Source organism: Microtus pennsylvanicus, chromosome 13 (assembly GCF_037038515.1).
Source record: "Microtus pennsylvanicus isolate mMicPen1 chromosome 13, mMicPen1.hap1, whole genome shotgun sequence".
In the NCBI taxonomy this organism is placed as follows: Eukaryota; Metazoa; Chordata; class Mammalia; order Rodentia; family Cricetidae; genus Microtus; species Microtus pennsylvanicus.
Window position 1 is genome coordinate 35384779 of NC_134591.1, and position 15935 is coordinate 35400713.

At 38.7% G+C, this 15935-nt stretch overlaps 1 protein-coding gene across 11 annotated transcripts in view; it reads right to left on the minus strand.

The window, feature by feature from the left end:
* Positions 1 to 15935, minus strand: part of Dock7 (dedicator of cytokinesis 7) — a 189995-nt gene that overhangs the window by 134729 nt on the left and 39331 nt on the right. For all 11 annotated transcript variants that reach the window (XR_012907580.1, XR_012907581.1, XM_075946991.1 and 8 more), the window contains exons 5-11: positions 15740 to 15869; positions 15437 to 15649; positions 14825 to 14910; positions 9841 to 9907; positions 8489 to 8638; positions 3403 to 3483; positions 389 to 554 (exon numbers count right to left, since the gene is read on the minus strand). Coding sequence is in view for 9 of the 11 variants with exons in the window: in XM_075946991.1 (XP_075803106.1) it covers positions 389 to 554; positions 3403 to 3483; positions 8489 to 8638; positions 9841 to 9907; positions 14825 to 14910; positions 15437 to 15649; positions 15740 to 15869 (893 nt within the window). In the remaining 2 variants the exon portion in view is untranslated. The remainder of the gene's footprint in view (positions 1 to 388; positions 555 to 3402; positions 3484 to 8488; positions 8639 to 9840; positions 9908 to 14824; positions 14911 to 15436; positions 15650 to 15739; positions 15870 to 15935) is intronic.

Below are 15935 nucleotides of genomic sequence, written 5' to 3' on the forward strand. Positions count from 1 at the left end.
GAGATGTGAACATGTTCTAAACACTGACTTTGGTGGTGCCTTTAGAGCCCCATGACCACAGCAAAATAAAGCACCGTAGCATATACTTTAAATGGATGGCTTTATAACATGCAAATTGTATTTCAATAAATATACAATATTTAAATTTATTTGCCCCTTCTTTTTGATTTAGGGTGAGGGGTGGCAGAGCCTCTTAAACGAAGCCTTGGCTGACCTTGATCTGAAACTGCTGCTGACTCAGCCAAGCAATGGGATTATAGGCATGTAGCTCCAGCCCAGCTAAGGAAATCTAACAAGTCGCAGGACACTGCCCAGGCTACAATAAAGTGAGCCTATAGAAGGCAGAGAGATTACTGCTTTAGAAATAACAGATACGAAGCAATCTTACCTCCAGTACTGATTTCTACTTCTGTGGAGTCCCTTTCTAAACTGCCAGCACTGCTAACAATATTCATTAAATGAATCGCCGTCCAAGCAAAAGGCATGCGGTATTTCCCAAGTCTCTGGCAAAACTGGTCAGCTTGACTTTTCAGCTTCTCCAATTTTTCCTTATTCTGTAAAACATAACTTTATCCGTGATCACACTTGAAGGTAAGCACCTAAGGGCTATTTCAGACAGTACTGAGGGCAGGTTAAGTGCTCAGTACTCAGCAAAGACAGTAAAGAAAGGCTGAGCATGAGGCTCAGAGGTGGAGTGCTTGCTTGCCCGTCATGTGCAACAACCCAGGTTCTATCCTCAATGTGAAGAGGAGAAAATAGCAACTTTCATCAGTTAAAATACAAGGTACAACCTGAACACCACTCCTCAAATCATTCTACGAATGTATGCATGGAACAGAGCACTGAAATCTCTGTTTATGATTACGTCACCTTGACAGAAAAGAAAGGTGAGAGGACCAAGCACACGGATGTACTGTAAGTGATCTTTGAGGAAAGGAAGTGACACCATAGTCCGTCTTTTTAACACAAGCTTTAATGCCAGAACAACTAGGAATTAAAGAGATCTAGAAGAGGTTTGTCTTTATGAGCTCCAGATAAAACCTGAGTGTTCCTTAAAACTTTCTCAGAAACTGAGGCCTTCTCAAAACTATCTTTAAAAAAAAAACAACTGCTCATACAAAGATATTCATGTTAAGTTGTTCTGGTGTTTCCCTGGGTATCATTTAACACATTAAATCGGTTCTGCTACATAAACTCACAAGTACACCAGTGCCTTAGTCTATTTTTTCTGTACATATTTACACTGACTGATAGACAGAAGCACGCTTGGTATTTAGGCGACTTTCTCTTCCTTCTTTTCTTTTTGGTCAGGAGTTCATGCATCCCGGACCGCCCTCAAACTTGCTACATATTGAAGGACGGCCTCAGACCTCCATCCTACCCCTTCCACCCCAAGACTACAGGCATAAGCTACATCAGTTTCATGAGGTGCTGGGGAGTGAACCTATGGCTTTGTGCATGATACGTGATATTCAGGTTCTTTAAGCAAGAACTTTTTTGGATGTACACTAGACACAGCAATAGATATCGGTACCATTTTGGTAGTTTTCTATATCCCCCTAGCTATACTATTTAGGGTTTTGCCAACTTGACACAAACCAGGCTCAGCTGGAAAGAGGATACCTCAATTCAGAAAACTGCCTCCATCAGATTAGCTTGTAGTCAAGTCTGTGGGATGTTTTCTTAATTAATGACTGATATGGGAGACCCAGCCCACTGCAGGCAGTGCCGCCTCAGTGGTAGTCCCAAGAGGTATCAGGAAGACAGAAACATGAACCTGGAACAAGCCAGTAATCAGTATTTCTTATGGTCTTCTGCCTTTAGGTCCCTACCCTGATTTCACTCAGTGATTGAGCACTGGCCAGTTTTATGTCAACTTGCAATAATAATAACAAGTCATCAGATAATAATAAGTCATCAGAGACGAGGAACCTCAATTAAACCTCAATTAAAATGCCTCCATAAGAACTAGCTGTAAGGCATTTTCTTAATTAGTGATCAATGGGGGAGGGCCCAGCCCACTGTGGTTGGTACTATCCTTGTGCTGGTAGACCTGGGTTCTATAAGAATGCATGCAGGCTGAGCAAGCCTCCATGTTCCCAGACTACATATGTGGAAATGTAAGCCCAATAGCAACAGTAATCCTAAAACAGATGGACTATGATTGTATGCAGATATGGCCGAGGATGTACAAATCGAAAGTTGTTTTTAGGCATGGTGTTTATCCCGGGAATAGAAAGCAAACCAGGACACCAGCTGAGTCCCACGGCAGAACACTCAGCAGCACACAGCTCACTCTAAATGAAGGAAGTGACAGGTTTCAGAGTCCTGAACTCTGAGCCAGCTTCAGGATGACTTACAACATGTGGGTGTGTGGCTGGTCCTCGATCACACTCCAGAGTTTGGTCCTGCAGCAGCAGTGTTTTTCCTTTCTTTCTTTTATTGTTGGTCTGGACTTGTTTATCTTTGCCCTGTTTGTGTCCCTGCTCCCATCCTCATGTTGTTGTAATTTATGGACTGTTAGAAATTAGCTCAGCTACTTCCCTCCTTCACAGCAAAACAACTTAACAAGTCATAGCCTGGATATTTTATTCCTGGCAGCTGCTAATGATACCACAACTACGCTCTTTTCCTAACCTCCTACTTACGAACGTATGTGTGCATGACCCTTGCCCATCTTTCTTTTTTTTTTTTTTTTTTTTTTTTGTGGTGACACATGCTTTTAATCTCAGCACTTAGGAGGCAGGGGCCACTGTATCTTTTTTTTTTTCCTGGCTCAGTTGTTCTTTTTTTTTTTAATTTATTTATTTATTAAGGATTTCTGCCTCCTCCCCGCAACCGCCCTTGCCCATCTTTCTTTTCTCTCAAGATGACAAAATCACAGTAATTTCAATGTTAGGAACACTGATTTTATCAACATCACTATTTTGTAAATAACAGAACTTTTAAATGAATTAGAAGTTAATTAGCTTAGTTCTCATCAAGAGAATATTTATTAAGCTCTACTTAAGTTATAATTACTACTAATACTATTGGGGGGGTGAGTCATGGGAAGAGTGTTTCACTGTGTATGTCTTCAAGTGCAGAAGAGAACATTTTGGAGTTTGGGGTCAAGTTAAGGTCACCAGGCTTGCACAACCAATGCCATTACCCACACTAAGTTATCTTTCTGCCTCTCCTGCCAAAAACAACTTTTAAAAAAGTAGTTATAGGTAGAAGAGACTTTTAAGACTAGCACAGGACTTGACACATGCTAAATGACAAAGAAAACAGGGATCAGCATGAAAGGAAAAAGAGAAAGAAATAAATTAACAGTAAAATTTTTTAAAGAACCGTACATGTTTCTATTTTTCCCAAATTACAATAGGAGTGGCATGGGAAAATCAAGGCCTAACATGGTACCTTGGTGGCATCAGCTTCTTTGAAAATCATATATGGCTCTGCACACTCTCCAATGTCTCCTTGCTGTAGGACTTTTTCTAGCTGTCAGAAGCAAACATAGAAAAGTTTAGCTAAAGTTTTAAAAATAAATGTACTTAGTCAGAAATGCAAGGATGCTTCAATATATTAAAAATTAATATAATACAGCACACATTAATAGGATGTCAGAGGAAAGGGGAATAATTATCTCTGTGCAAAAAAAATGGATTAAAAAATAATACAGAACCATTTCCCTATAGAAACACTCAAAAAACTATGAATACAAGGAAACTATCTTAATCTAATAAAGCTATATATGAAAAGCACACGGCTAACATTCTCAAGAGTGACTCAAAACTTTCCCACTAAAATCAGCAACAATACTTTTTAGACTCTTCCCAAATTGCTTTTAGTCATGGTCATAGCAATACAAAGCAAATCAAGACATCACGTGCAGGTGCCCAAGGGAGTCAGAAGGCGTCAGATCCCCTGGAACTGGAGTTACAGGTGATGCTGTGCCACCTGAAGAGGTGCTGAGATCTGAATTCAGGTCCTCTGTAAGAGCGTCAAGTGATCTTAACCACTAAGGCATCTCTCTAGTCTCCCCTCACAATAACAGTCTTAAGGGACTAGACAGATTTTTTTCAATTCCCATATTTCTCTAAAATATCTCAATTTCCTATGATTTTTTTAAAATTTACTTCTGTTTTGAAACAGGGCTGGGGAACTGGCTCACTTTGTGGATGGCTACTTATGTAAGCATCAAGACCTGATTTCATCATGCGGCCCCTCACAGCTCAGACAGCTGAGTACAAAAGGCAGGAAGACCGTAGGAGCTCTAGATGTGGGTCAAAGAAACAGTGTCTTCCAGACACAGCAGGACTGGTGCACATGTGAACTCAGAGACTGACAGCACACACAGGGCCTACACAGGTTCAAGCCAGATGGAGTCTCAACACTGAGAGGGAGAAAAGAAGACAGAGTCTCACCCTTAACCAAGATGTTATCTGCAATTGATAGCTGCTGGCAAAGGGGAAATCAGTGTTCTCCAGTGGAGTCTCAGCTAGGTATATGAACCACACTTCAACTCCTAACAGATTGCAAATGTTCATCAAATTAAAATACAAATCACAAATTTAAATGAACCAAAGTGTCCCCAGCCAATATAATGGACAAGTTATCATATATTCATACCATGAAATACTAAGAAGCAATAAAATACATTTAAAACTTGTTTCAAGCAACAATACCGACTACTGAATTATATGGAAGGGAAAAAAGTTCTTTCTCCCTTTCTTTCCCTCCCCAACTCTGCTCTCTCTCTGATCCCTTTAACTGTTCAAAAACGGGAACCGTGTTGAAGAGAAACAGGGCAGTGGATGGAATGGGGGGTACTACATTACACAGACACTGTAGTAAAGAAGCTTGTTAGGGTGTTTTCTGGAATTCCTTTTTTGTTTCTTGATCTGGGTGTTCACATAAGTGTATTCATTATAGGATAATTAATCAAACTACACATTTACAACTTCCATAATTTCTTCTACAATTGTATCACATTTCAATAAAATTTTAATTTAAATAATTTTAAGTACATTTTATTAACATCACCTAAGTGTAATCAAGTTTTACTTGTCTGTGTAAGTTTCTTTCAATGTGCTTTGTGCTTTTTTTTCTTCTAAATAACATTACATAGAAGACAATAGAACTTCTTCATCTACTTAGCCACAAAACGAGCAAGCCAATAAAGAAGACAAAAAAAGATAGGGAATTAATAATTCTTGCTGAATAAGAATCCAAATATTCCAGTCAGCAATACTGCACTAACAGTCCAATTCTTCAACCTTTGCTACAAGATCTGTAAACTTCCTTCCAGAAGTGGCCTATTTAGATATACCCCAGTTGCCTGAGTGTATGTTCTGTTATGACCTGCTTTAGCAACTGAGATGTTAGCTGCTGTGATATGGCCAAAGACTTGAAAAACAGCTCTTGCTACTGAGTCTACTCTTTAGTATGTCTACAAAGATCAAGAATTTACCACTAAAAACGACACACAAACAGAACATCTCCAGCCAGAGACAATTCAACTGATTCCAGACAATGTACAGACACAAACATCATCATCTGGTTTCAGAAAACCTACAGACAGACACACAAATACAACCATCTGAAAACACTAGAGCCCAGACTGGCTGACCAATGCACATATCATAATGTATAGATAAATATACAAACACCGTAATAGAATTATAAATAAAGACTTTCTGTACAGTCCACGGGGATATCCTCTCTTTGTTCTAGTATAGCAACAACTACACAACACAGGTGCTAAGGAAATTTCCTCTCAAGAAATGATAATGATGGACTGAAACTATAAGCCAAACTATACTATTCTTCTTGGGAAAAGAAAAGAGAGAAATATCATGATGGACCACAAATAACTAAAGAAAATCTCCAAAACTAACTTCCTTTAAAAGGGCCGAAGTTAAAAAGATGGCTTGGCACTTAGAACATGCTGCTCCGAGAGAACCAAGGTCTGATTCCCAGCAGCCACATGACAGTTCACAATCATCTATAACCCCAGTTCCCAGGGGATCTGATGCCCTTCTGACCTCTGCGGGCATCACAGTCACATGCACAGAAAACAACCAAATACATCAAATAAAACAAAATTTAGTAATATTTTTCATTTGGGAAATTACAAAACATTTCTCACATACACATGCGTTTATATATACATGCAAATCTACATTTGCTTATATTTTATGAGAATTATGATATATAGACTTATTTTTCACTATTCTCATGTTTGTTACATAACATCATGAATTTATCATGATTTACCTATTTCTTTGTAATGAGTGTTTACATTCAATGTTTTTTATTCTATTCCTTAAAGCCGCTTATTCCCATTATGACGACTAAATCTCTTCACTTCCAAGCCATCTATATTCCAGTCATCTTTGCCTTACTAGCTCTTTTCTTCTGAGATGATCTAGTTTATAAAAACTTGCCATTTTACCCATGTAAAATAACTATATTGCTCATTCATGTTCATCTCTTTTTAAATAATTATATTATTATTTTATATAAAATAATTATAATATCATCATCATAATAATAGGTATTTGAAGGCAGGGTCTCTCTATGTAGGTCTGGCTGTTCTAGAACTTGCTGTGTAGACCAGACTGGCCTTGAACTCACAGATGCACCTGCCTCTGTGGTGCTGAGATGAAGGTGGGATTAAAGGTATGCACCACCACACCCAGGAGACTCACTCACCTCACTTAAGAGGAAAATGAATTTCTTCTGGGATGTTCATTGAAACTAAGACTAATTTTAACCTGAATTCACAGGAATGCACCCAACAAATTGGGACATTATTCCTGTGGGTAAAAAGGGCTAATTTTTATGAAAATCCACTTTACAATCTTATTAAAAATTTCATATTATATAAATTACATAAATAAGGGACTAAGGAATATATTGTAGGCTGCTCTCAAGTCAAGGTCAATTTAACCAAAGTCAAGTAACCAAATTCTTCTGTTTATCTGTCTTGAATATTTATTTATTTACTTTGTGTATGAAGGAGATGGCACCACAAGCATGCCAGAGTCAATTCTCTTCATCCACCATATGGATTTAAGGAACAAACTCAAGTACTTGAGCTGGGCTAAAAAGTGAATATATATATATGCCTGCAGAGCCACCTGCTGGTCCCAATCAGTCTTTAAGCTATAACAAGATAGCAGCATAGTAATATCTGAATCTGAATTTATTCCCCAATTGCTGGGGATGAACCTACATCCTCAGCCCTCATTTTATTTTTGATTTTGAGACAAGTTTTCCTTAAGTTGCCCAGGCTGGCCTCAAACTCACTCTATAACCCCACCTAGCCTTGAAATTGCAACCCTCCTGCCTCAGCCTACCAAGGAGCTGGAATCATAGACCTTATCACCAGCATGGCTAGTCTCTAGAATTTCTAACTACTTTTCTGGGGGAGGTATGCTCGGAGCATTGTGTGGCTGCTTTTTCACTTTGTTTTGCTTTTTCAGAGGCAGGCTCTTGCTAGGTAGTCCAGCTGCCCTCTAAGTTTCCAACCTCCTGCCCCCCACCTTTTAAACACTAGTTACAGGCATGTGCCTCTATGCCCAGAGAGCAACTCTTACTGTACCTGGTTGATAGTCAAATCACAATGACCTAGGATTTCAACAGTTTAGCTTTCATATTTATATGACTTAGAAACTGAGTAAAATAATTACACTATAGCAACTATGAGTGTTAATGTAAACAGACCCGAATATTCAGTTATTTGGTCAAACATTCCTTTAAGTCCATGGTTCTCAACCTTCCTAATGCTGTGACCCTTTAATATAGTTCCTCATGTTGCAATGACCCCCCCAGCCAAAAAAATTATTTCATTGCTACTTCATAACTGTCATTTTGTTACTGTTATGAATCATGATGTACACATCTGCTAGGCAGGATATATGATATGTCTCCCCTGTGGAAGAATCATTCAAGCCCCAAAGGGGTTGTGACCCATAGTATGAAAGCACTGCTCTAAATGTTGCTGGAAAAGAGTTTTGTTTTTCTTTTTTTAAGAGATCATCAAGGATTAGAATATTAGACTCTTGACTAGAGTTGATTAATCTCTACTGTGCGAGTGAATCAGTTGAAAGGTTTACAAACAAAGACTGAGGTTTCCTGAAGAAAATAGAAACCAAGCCTCAGTCTCCAGTCCGTTATCACGTGGACTCTGGACTCAAGGCTAGGTGGACTGGCACGTGGCAGCTTGCCCTACAAATCAGAGAGAGAGCTGTCAGCTCCCAGGATCCCGTGAAGCAATCCCTTAAGACAACCCACTGCTTTTTGACTGCAGAGCCATGATTAACTCTACTTCCCATTCAGGGAAAGTCAAAAGTCAAGTTGTAACTACAGCATATGTCCAATGTGGCATTGCAAAGACTCAAAGACAAAACCAAGTAAAAACAGGTTACTAAGTTTGCAATATTGACAATGACAGGAATAGACACCAAACAATAAATACGCCTGTTAAAGATATTCTCACCTTTATCACAAGAAAGACATCTTGGGAAGGATAAGTTATAGAAAAAATGGCTGATCTTGCCAGAGTGGTAATAGCAGCAGGTGGTACGTGTGGCCGTAACAATCCCTTCATTTGTTCTGAATTAAGGTCAAAATAAAAGTTTTCTGAAATCTGAAAAATACATTCATACATTACACTTTTACAAAATTTTTGAAATACACAAAAAGCATATATATAAAATATACATAATGAAAGATTATATTCTAAAACACTCCATTCTAATTTGTAGTTGAGTATATATTTCACTGAGACCAATCTACATTTCTACATCAAAGTCAAAAAACTGTATGAACTACTTTGGAATATAACATGGAAACATTTTCTAATGAGACTTAAGTTCCTTAGTTTAAAATACAGCTAAGCTAATTACCACTGATTGACTGACTACAAACTGAATTTTAAAACTTTATGTTAATAACATCTCAGCAATTTTCATTTTACAAATATAAGCTACTAGAGCAAGTTCTCCTGAAGAAATCTATCACAGGTCATATGCTGACACTGAAGGCACCTTCAAGTTTCTACTTCAGCATGACTTACTATACTAAAGTAAGAAATGCTGGACTGGAGATGTGGCCAAGGGCTAATTTCCAGGCTAGAATGCTCAGAACCCTGGGCTCCATCCCCAGCACCCCAGAAACAGCAGAGGAAGGGGGAGAGGGAAGGAGACGGAGAAGAAGAAAGAAATATCAAGAAAAGCTGTTTAATGCCCCCTGAAAACTCTGAAGCCCAAAAAAAGCAGCACAGTAAATCAAATTCATTCCTTCAGACACACCACCTAAATAGACACAAAACAGCTGTGGCTATAAAAGGTTACAAACTGCATCAATAAACTTCGGTGATCATCATGTTTATTTTCTACACACTGCTTTCAGACAGTTCCCAATCCAGTATTAGCTTGTCTTTTTTTTTTTTTTTTTTTTGTTGTTCTTTGTTTCTCAAGACAAGATTTCTCTTCTCTATGGAACAGTGCCAGTTATCCTCAACCAGGCTGTCCTCAAACCCAGAGATCCGCCTGCCTCTGCCTCCCAAAGGCTGGGATTAAAGGCACGCACCACTACTCCCTAGCTTACTTGTCTATTTCTTAAAAGTTGCTTCTGCTATTTGCTTTAGGAATTTTTTTCAATAAATCAAAAACCAGGTTTCAACTAAAGTGTTTCCTATAAGAAGAAAATATGTAACTAGTCTTAGAAGGGTAAATTTCAGTTAACAGCAGATGAGGAATCACTACTTGTTTATCTTATAAAGAATGTAAGCAGGTTTCTGAAATTTATGATTATAACAATGACTGCAATCAAATCCCAGAAACTTACCTTTTTCTTTTCCTTGACATCATATAAAGCCAAACTTGCAAAAATGGGCTCAATTTCAATCTCAAACCTTTATGAAGAAAAAAGATAAACTAACTTCAAAATACATATGAAAGGTAAATCTGGGGCTAGAGATATGGCTCATCAATTAAGACGGCTGCTCTTGCAGAGAACCCAAGTTCAGTTCCCAAAACCTACATCAGGCTGAGGCAGCTAACAGCTACCCTGGAACTCCAGCTTTAGGGGAGCTGGCTCCCTCTTCAGGACACCACAGACATCTATACTCACATGTACATATCCACACATAGACACATGGACTGAGACAGAAGGACAGAAACAGATACACACACACACACACACACACACACACACACACACACACACACACACCAGGGACTCACACACCAGAGATCCAGATCAAGATCCAGAAAGATCTCTTTGGAAAGAAGAAATCTGGATTTCAAACTTCATTATTTCAATACCTTCCTCTTTCACACCCATGCCTATCTCTGCATTACTTCTCCTTCTAAGACACTTTCCACATATATCTTTCAGAGTTTCAAAACCAATATGCTCTCTTTATAAATCTCCTTATTTTTCCAGCAATAATTAAATTTCCTAAGTCTCTCAAAATTTTCTGTCCATTTTGTGGCACTAATTACTTTCTAACCTGTAATTAGGTTATTTACTTAGGTGTGTTCACTCTAAAATAAAGTTTTAAAATATTTTCTTTTCCAGGCTATAAATCAAATAATACACACCCAAAAAAATTAAATACATTTAAAACTCAGAAAATCAGAAACATTTGGAAACTCCTTCTGTGCAGAAAGAACTGGGATGAAGTTGGGTGGCCATCTACCCTGACTTTTTGTCCATGTGTAAAATGTGCATGTGAAATACTTTTCTTTAAATAAAGAATATAATACTATTTTGTGGTCTGCTCTTTTAACTCAATAGTCAATGGGCAAATTTCCATATCTTAAATCTTATCATTTTAATGCTGGGAAGGTAATTCCTGTTTGATGAAAATGTCGAAAGTTCTTTCTAACTTTATACTTGAGATGTTTAATACACTTTCCTTAACCAGAGCTAGCACACAGTAAGGTGGTACATGTTTACTGACTCAAAGTTAGTGAGAAGTTGATTGATTGAAACAACAGCACAGTGGTGCCTCAGCCAAAGACAATGTGCCCAAGAGGACACCTGGCCATGCTGCAGACCATTTTGGCTGTCAGCTGAAGGAACATTACCCGTATTTCAAAAGTAGAAATCTGAAATGTGACTGAGCATCCTGCGTTGTGCAGCCCCAACAGCCAGACATACTAAGAAAAGACTGCTAAGTAATGTTGGAGCTGCAATAAGGCTGCTCCACTGCACCTGTCTGCTGATTGTAAGTCAAGGTCAGCGCCCCTCTAAGAAAAAGATAACATTTCCACAGCAGAAGTTCAATAAAGAGCCATTTAAAAAGATGTGCACAGAATCTGAAAACAACCATGTATATACTGTGAAAATCATCAATCCAAGGCTAAGGAAGTGGTAAGCAAGAGACAAGGTAAGCAGCCCTTGACAGAGAAGCTGTGGCCTCTGAGGTCTCCTCAGGGAAGGAATACAGGAAATGAACACTGCAAAGGGAGACTTCACTCGTCCTCCCCTTCACTTCCAGCTAACACCTCCCCTAGCAACACAAACCAAGGCTGAGCACAATGGGATCTCAGAGACTCTTTCAGCACTTGACAACCACTAAATATCTACTCTGCATCCTCTTCTCCTTGAGACTCGGCAGGGTAAGTGGTACTGCAATATCTTTCCATATACAGCTTTTCACGTACTTATTAACCATATAAAAATCCTCTACTGCAGTGATCCTCAACCTCCCTGATGCTGTGACCCTTTAATACAGTTCACATTATGGTGACCTCCAACTATAAAGTTTAAAGCTAGGGTGTAATTCTGTTGTAGAATCAGAAAACTCAAGGTCATTGTCAGCTGCACAGTAAGTTCTAACCTAGAAAAGATGAGACCCTGTCAATAAATAAATTTGTGGTATACAACCAGTATCACCATGGCTGCTAAAAGGACTTTAAGTATAATATAATGTAGAAGTCAAGATATGCAGAAAAGTCTACTCAATTTATCTAATATGTTTCTACATGAACTTAAATAAATGCATAAAGCTTTGGCTTCCAAAGAAAGAAAACTGTCATAATACAGACAAAGAAGTCTCTCCGGCTGATCTCTTTTGTCCAGAGAGAGCTAGAAATTAAATCTTTTTCTTAAGTTAAAACTAATAAGCCTATAATAACACACTATAATGAGAAAAGCAAGGTTTCTTTTTTCAATGACTCTCTGAGCATTGAAATTGAATTAAGCAGAATTCGTACTAATTCTCTTTAATTCACATTTTCTTGTTTGTAAAAATAAAGAAAATACAGCTTGGCTTGTAGACTTACTCTGGAGACAACAAAAACTAAGCGAAACTACAGGGAAAGCAGGACACAGGTATGAAGTCACCCCAAGGGCACATGACATTTAACTGTCATCACAGGAAAACACACTTCAAAACAACCTACAGAAAAGAAGAAACTAGATGTTTACAGAAAAAGACTTCTTGCTGGGCACAGTGGTGTGTACTTTTAATCCCAGCACTCATAAGGCAAGTGGTCATGTTCTACATAGTAAATCCCAGGACAGACAGAGATACATAATGAGACCCTGTCTCAAAATGAGAGACTTCTTGTCATTCTAACTCCCCATCAAACAGTGGCCAGCAAACACCACAGACGGTGGTAAATGCTCTTCAAAGCTGGAAGACAGGCTGCACAGGTGCAGCACTTACCACTGTCTCTAAAATGCTCTAGCTTCGTGCACCAACGTGGAAACTACATACTATTCAGTGTGAGCCATAAAAAATGCTTCTCAAGCTTGCTTTGGCAACACTGTCCCTGGGCAAGGAGGCACAAAAACTAAGCCTTCCATAGTTGGTTTTAATTAGGAGATTAGTGAACAAGTGAGTTTAAAAAGCTCATAAAGCCGGGTGGTGGTGGTGCACACCTTTAACTTCAGCACTCAGGAGGCAGAGGCAGGTGGATCTTTGAATTCCAGGCTAGCCTTGTCTATAGAGTGAGTTCCAGGACAGCCAAGGCTACTTTCTCAGAGAAATCCTATCTCAAAAGACCAAGAAGAAGAGGAGAGGAGAGGGGAGGGGAGGGGAGGGGAGGGGAGGGGAGGGGAGGGGAGGGGAGGGGAGGGGAGGGGAGGGGAGGGGAGGGGAGGAGAAAAAAAGAAAGAAAAGAAGGTCATGAAATTAACCTTTGTGTTTGTCTCCCAAGATGCTTTTTATTTCTAAATGAAAATCACTTCAGGGGCTGGAAAGATGACTCTCTTCTCAGAGAAAGGCACATATGCTGCTCTTGCCAAGGACAAGAGTTCTGTTCCCAGCACTCTTGCTGGATGGCTCACAATCGACTGTAACTCCAGTTCCAGGGATCTAGTGTTCTCCAGCGCCTGTATTTACATGCTCATACACATAAAATAAGACACCTGGCTAGGATTCAGAACAGTGTTTTGATCAGCTATCATCAGAGAAGCATCTTTTAGCAGTAGATGGCAATTAACACAGAACAACTGGACAACATGTGTCAAATGCTGGAGAGACTCTAGAGACCTCAGCCCTAAGTGGCTATCTTTATTAAACCCCTCTCCTCAAGGCTCAGGGAATCTATGCAGAAGGGGAGACAGAAAGATTCTAAGAACAGAGGTGGTGGATAACTCCAAAGAAACAGCATCTTCCAGACACAACACAACTCGTACATATATTAACTCACAGAGACTGACCGTATGCACAAGACTTGACAGGTTCAAGCCAGCTCCCAGTTCAGAAGTGGACACAAACTTCTAACCCAACCCCAACCAAGAAGTTATTTATAATCAGTACCTGCTGGGAAAGGGAACAAGTTCTCCCCAAAGGAGTGTCACTGGGCATATCAACTACACTCCAGAGCAGGTCCCCTGCCCAAGAGCAGTTGACCAATCATAAAATGTGTTCTTTCTCTTTTGGTTTTGTATTTTTGTTCTATTGAGTTTTTTGTTTTGATTTTCACTTTTGTTTGTTTTCCTGAGAGATACAGAGGCAAAGAAAGTAAGAGAGAACATGGTGTTGGGTGAGAAGGAAGGCAGGAAAAATCTTAGAGGAACTGGGGGAGGGGAAAGATTATGATCAGAGATATATGAGATTACATTTAAATAAAAAAAATGTTAAAAAATAAAACTTTGCAAAAAATCCTAGATTTTCCTTATAGAATATTTTAATGTAAAAGACTGAGATCTATGCCTGTCAATTTCTCCATGAATGTGTGGAACTGTCCAAACTATTCTTTCCTTAACCTAACATGAACGCTGCAAAAAGACTAACAGGCTGACTCCCGGAGTCTGGCAGGACCCATACACAGTCTGTCACTCTGTTTTGTCCTCATTACACAAAAGCCTTCTGACTGAAATTATTTGGGGAATGAAACTTTAAGGTGCACTTAAAAATTTATAAAACTTAAAAATATAAATAGATGACTTTTCTGAGAGAGAAAAACAGAGAGTCTTGTTATTCAGCTCAAGTGGCCTCAAACCCATGCCCCTTGTCGGCAACCTACTAAAATGCCACAATTACAGATATGCACCATCACCCCAGTTGCAGTTTCAGCTTTATAAGCCAAATAATTTGAGAACAGTGGTCTCTTATATATGTACATTTTTATCTTCTCTGAATAGGTATACACAGTAGATGTATTATGTGGAAAACGCCAACTTATAATTAAACATTTTTCTTAAAATCAAAATAAATACATAAGATCTTAAAAATAACAATTTCAAAAGAAAAAAGGAATATCATTCCTCATAAATACAACACACAAGTATAAAGTCTAAAGTTTTGTTACACTAGCAATTAAAATAATTGCCTAGGTAATAGAAATTATACAGTAAAAGAAATACTTACTTTAGTGATAAACATTTTACAAGAAGTCTCTGTCCAAAATGCTCTTTGGGTACATCAGGAATGCTAAGCCGTTCTATTGGCTCTTCCTGTAGAGTGAGAAGTAACGCCAATATGAAAACTTGCCACTTGTCTTTAAGACTTTAAACATTGTGATACTTCCAGTCTTCACAATTAAACACAGCAAAGAACGCCACATTTGTATAAACAGAAGCCATTACATTCAGTGCACTCCTCGATAAAAACCAGCCCACTAGTACTAAAAGCATATTTAGCTCATAAATCCAATGGCTCTGTTTCCAACATGGCTGTAATACTAAGTACAAATCATACCCCCAACTGAGTATCTTAACAATCACTTGCTGCCTCTTTGTGGCTCTGGAGACCGTACCTACAGCCCTGCACATGATAGGTAAGTGCTCTGGCCACTGAGCCTATTTTTAGCTTAGTTTTTAACAGGCTCTTACTAAGATACCCAAGTTTGCCTTGAACTAATTATGTAGCCCAAATAATCCTAAAACTTGTGATCCTCCTGCTTCAGCTTTCCAAGTAGCTGGGATGACAAGAATGCACCACGCCTGGCCTCCTTTGCTGCTTTATATGCAAAGGCAATACCTCATCTGGTGATGGATGCAAAGCAAACAGTTCCTTGTGACGGTTTGATTTCCTTTGGTCATCATTCTGATGGTCTATTTCTTCATTTGGAGTTCGATCAAGTAAATTAGGAAGCAAGGCATCAGGAAGTGAGTTTTTTAAGTCAAATATACTGCAGGCCCAGCTACCCCTTGGAGTATCATCTATTGACATAGAACGTCTTTTAAGGTCATCCTGTTATGAAAAATATTAAACTATAAATATTGATATATTAATTAACTAAAAACATACTTTCTCACAGTTATTTAAGAATAAAAATATTACTTGCTCATCTTGGTAGCTGTTGCCATCTGGAGCTTCATCAGATTCAAAGACCTGTCTGGGCAGTCCTTTCTGTCTTTCTCTCTGCTTGTCCAACGTGTTAGGGTTAAATCCTGTTCCCAGTTTATGGTATCTATTCAAAATAAAATCAATTTCTGAAAATCTCTCTTTCTGCATTCTTATGTAATAACTGCATATA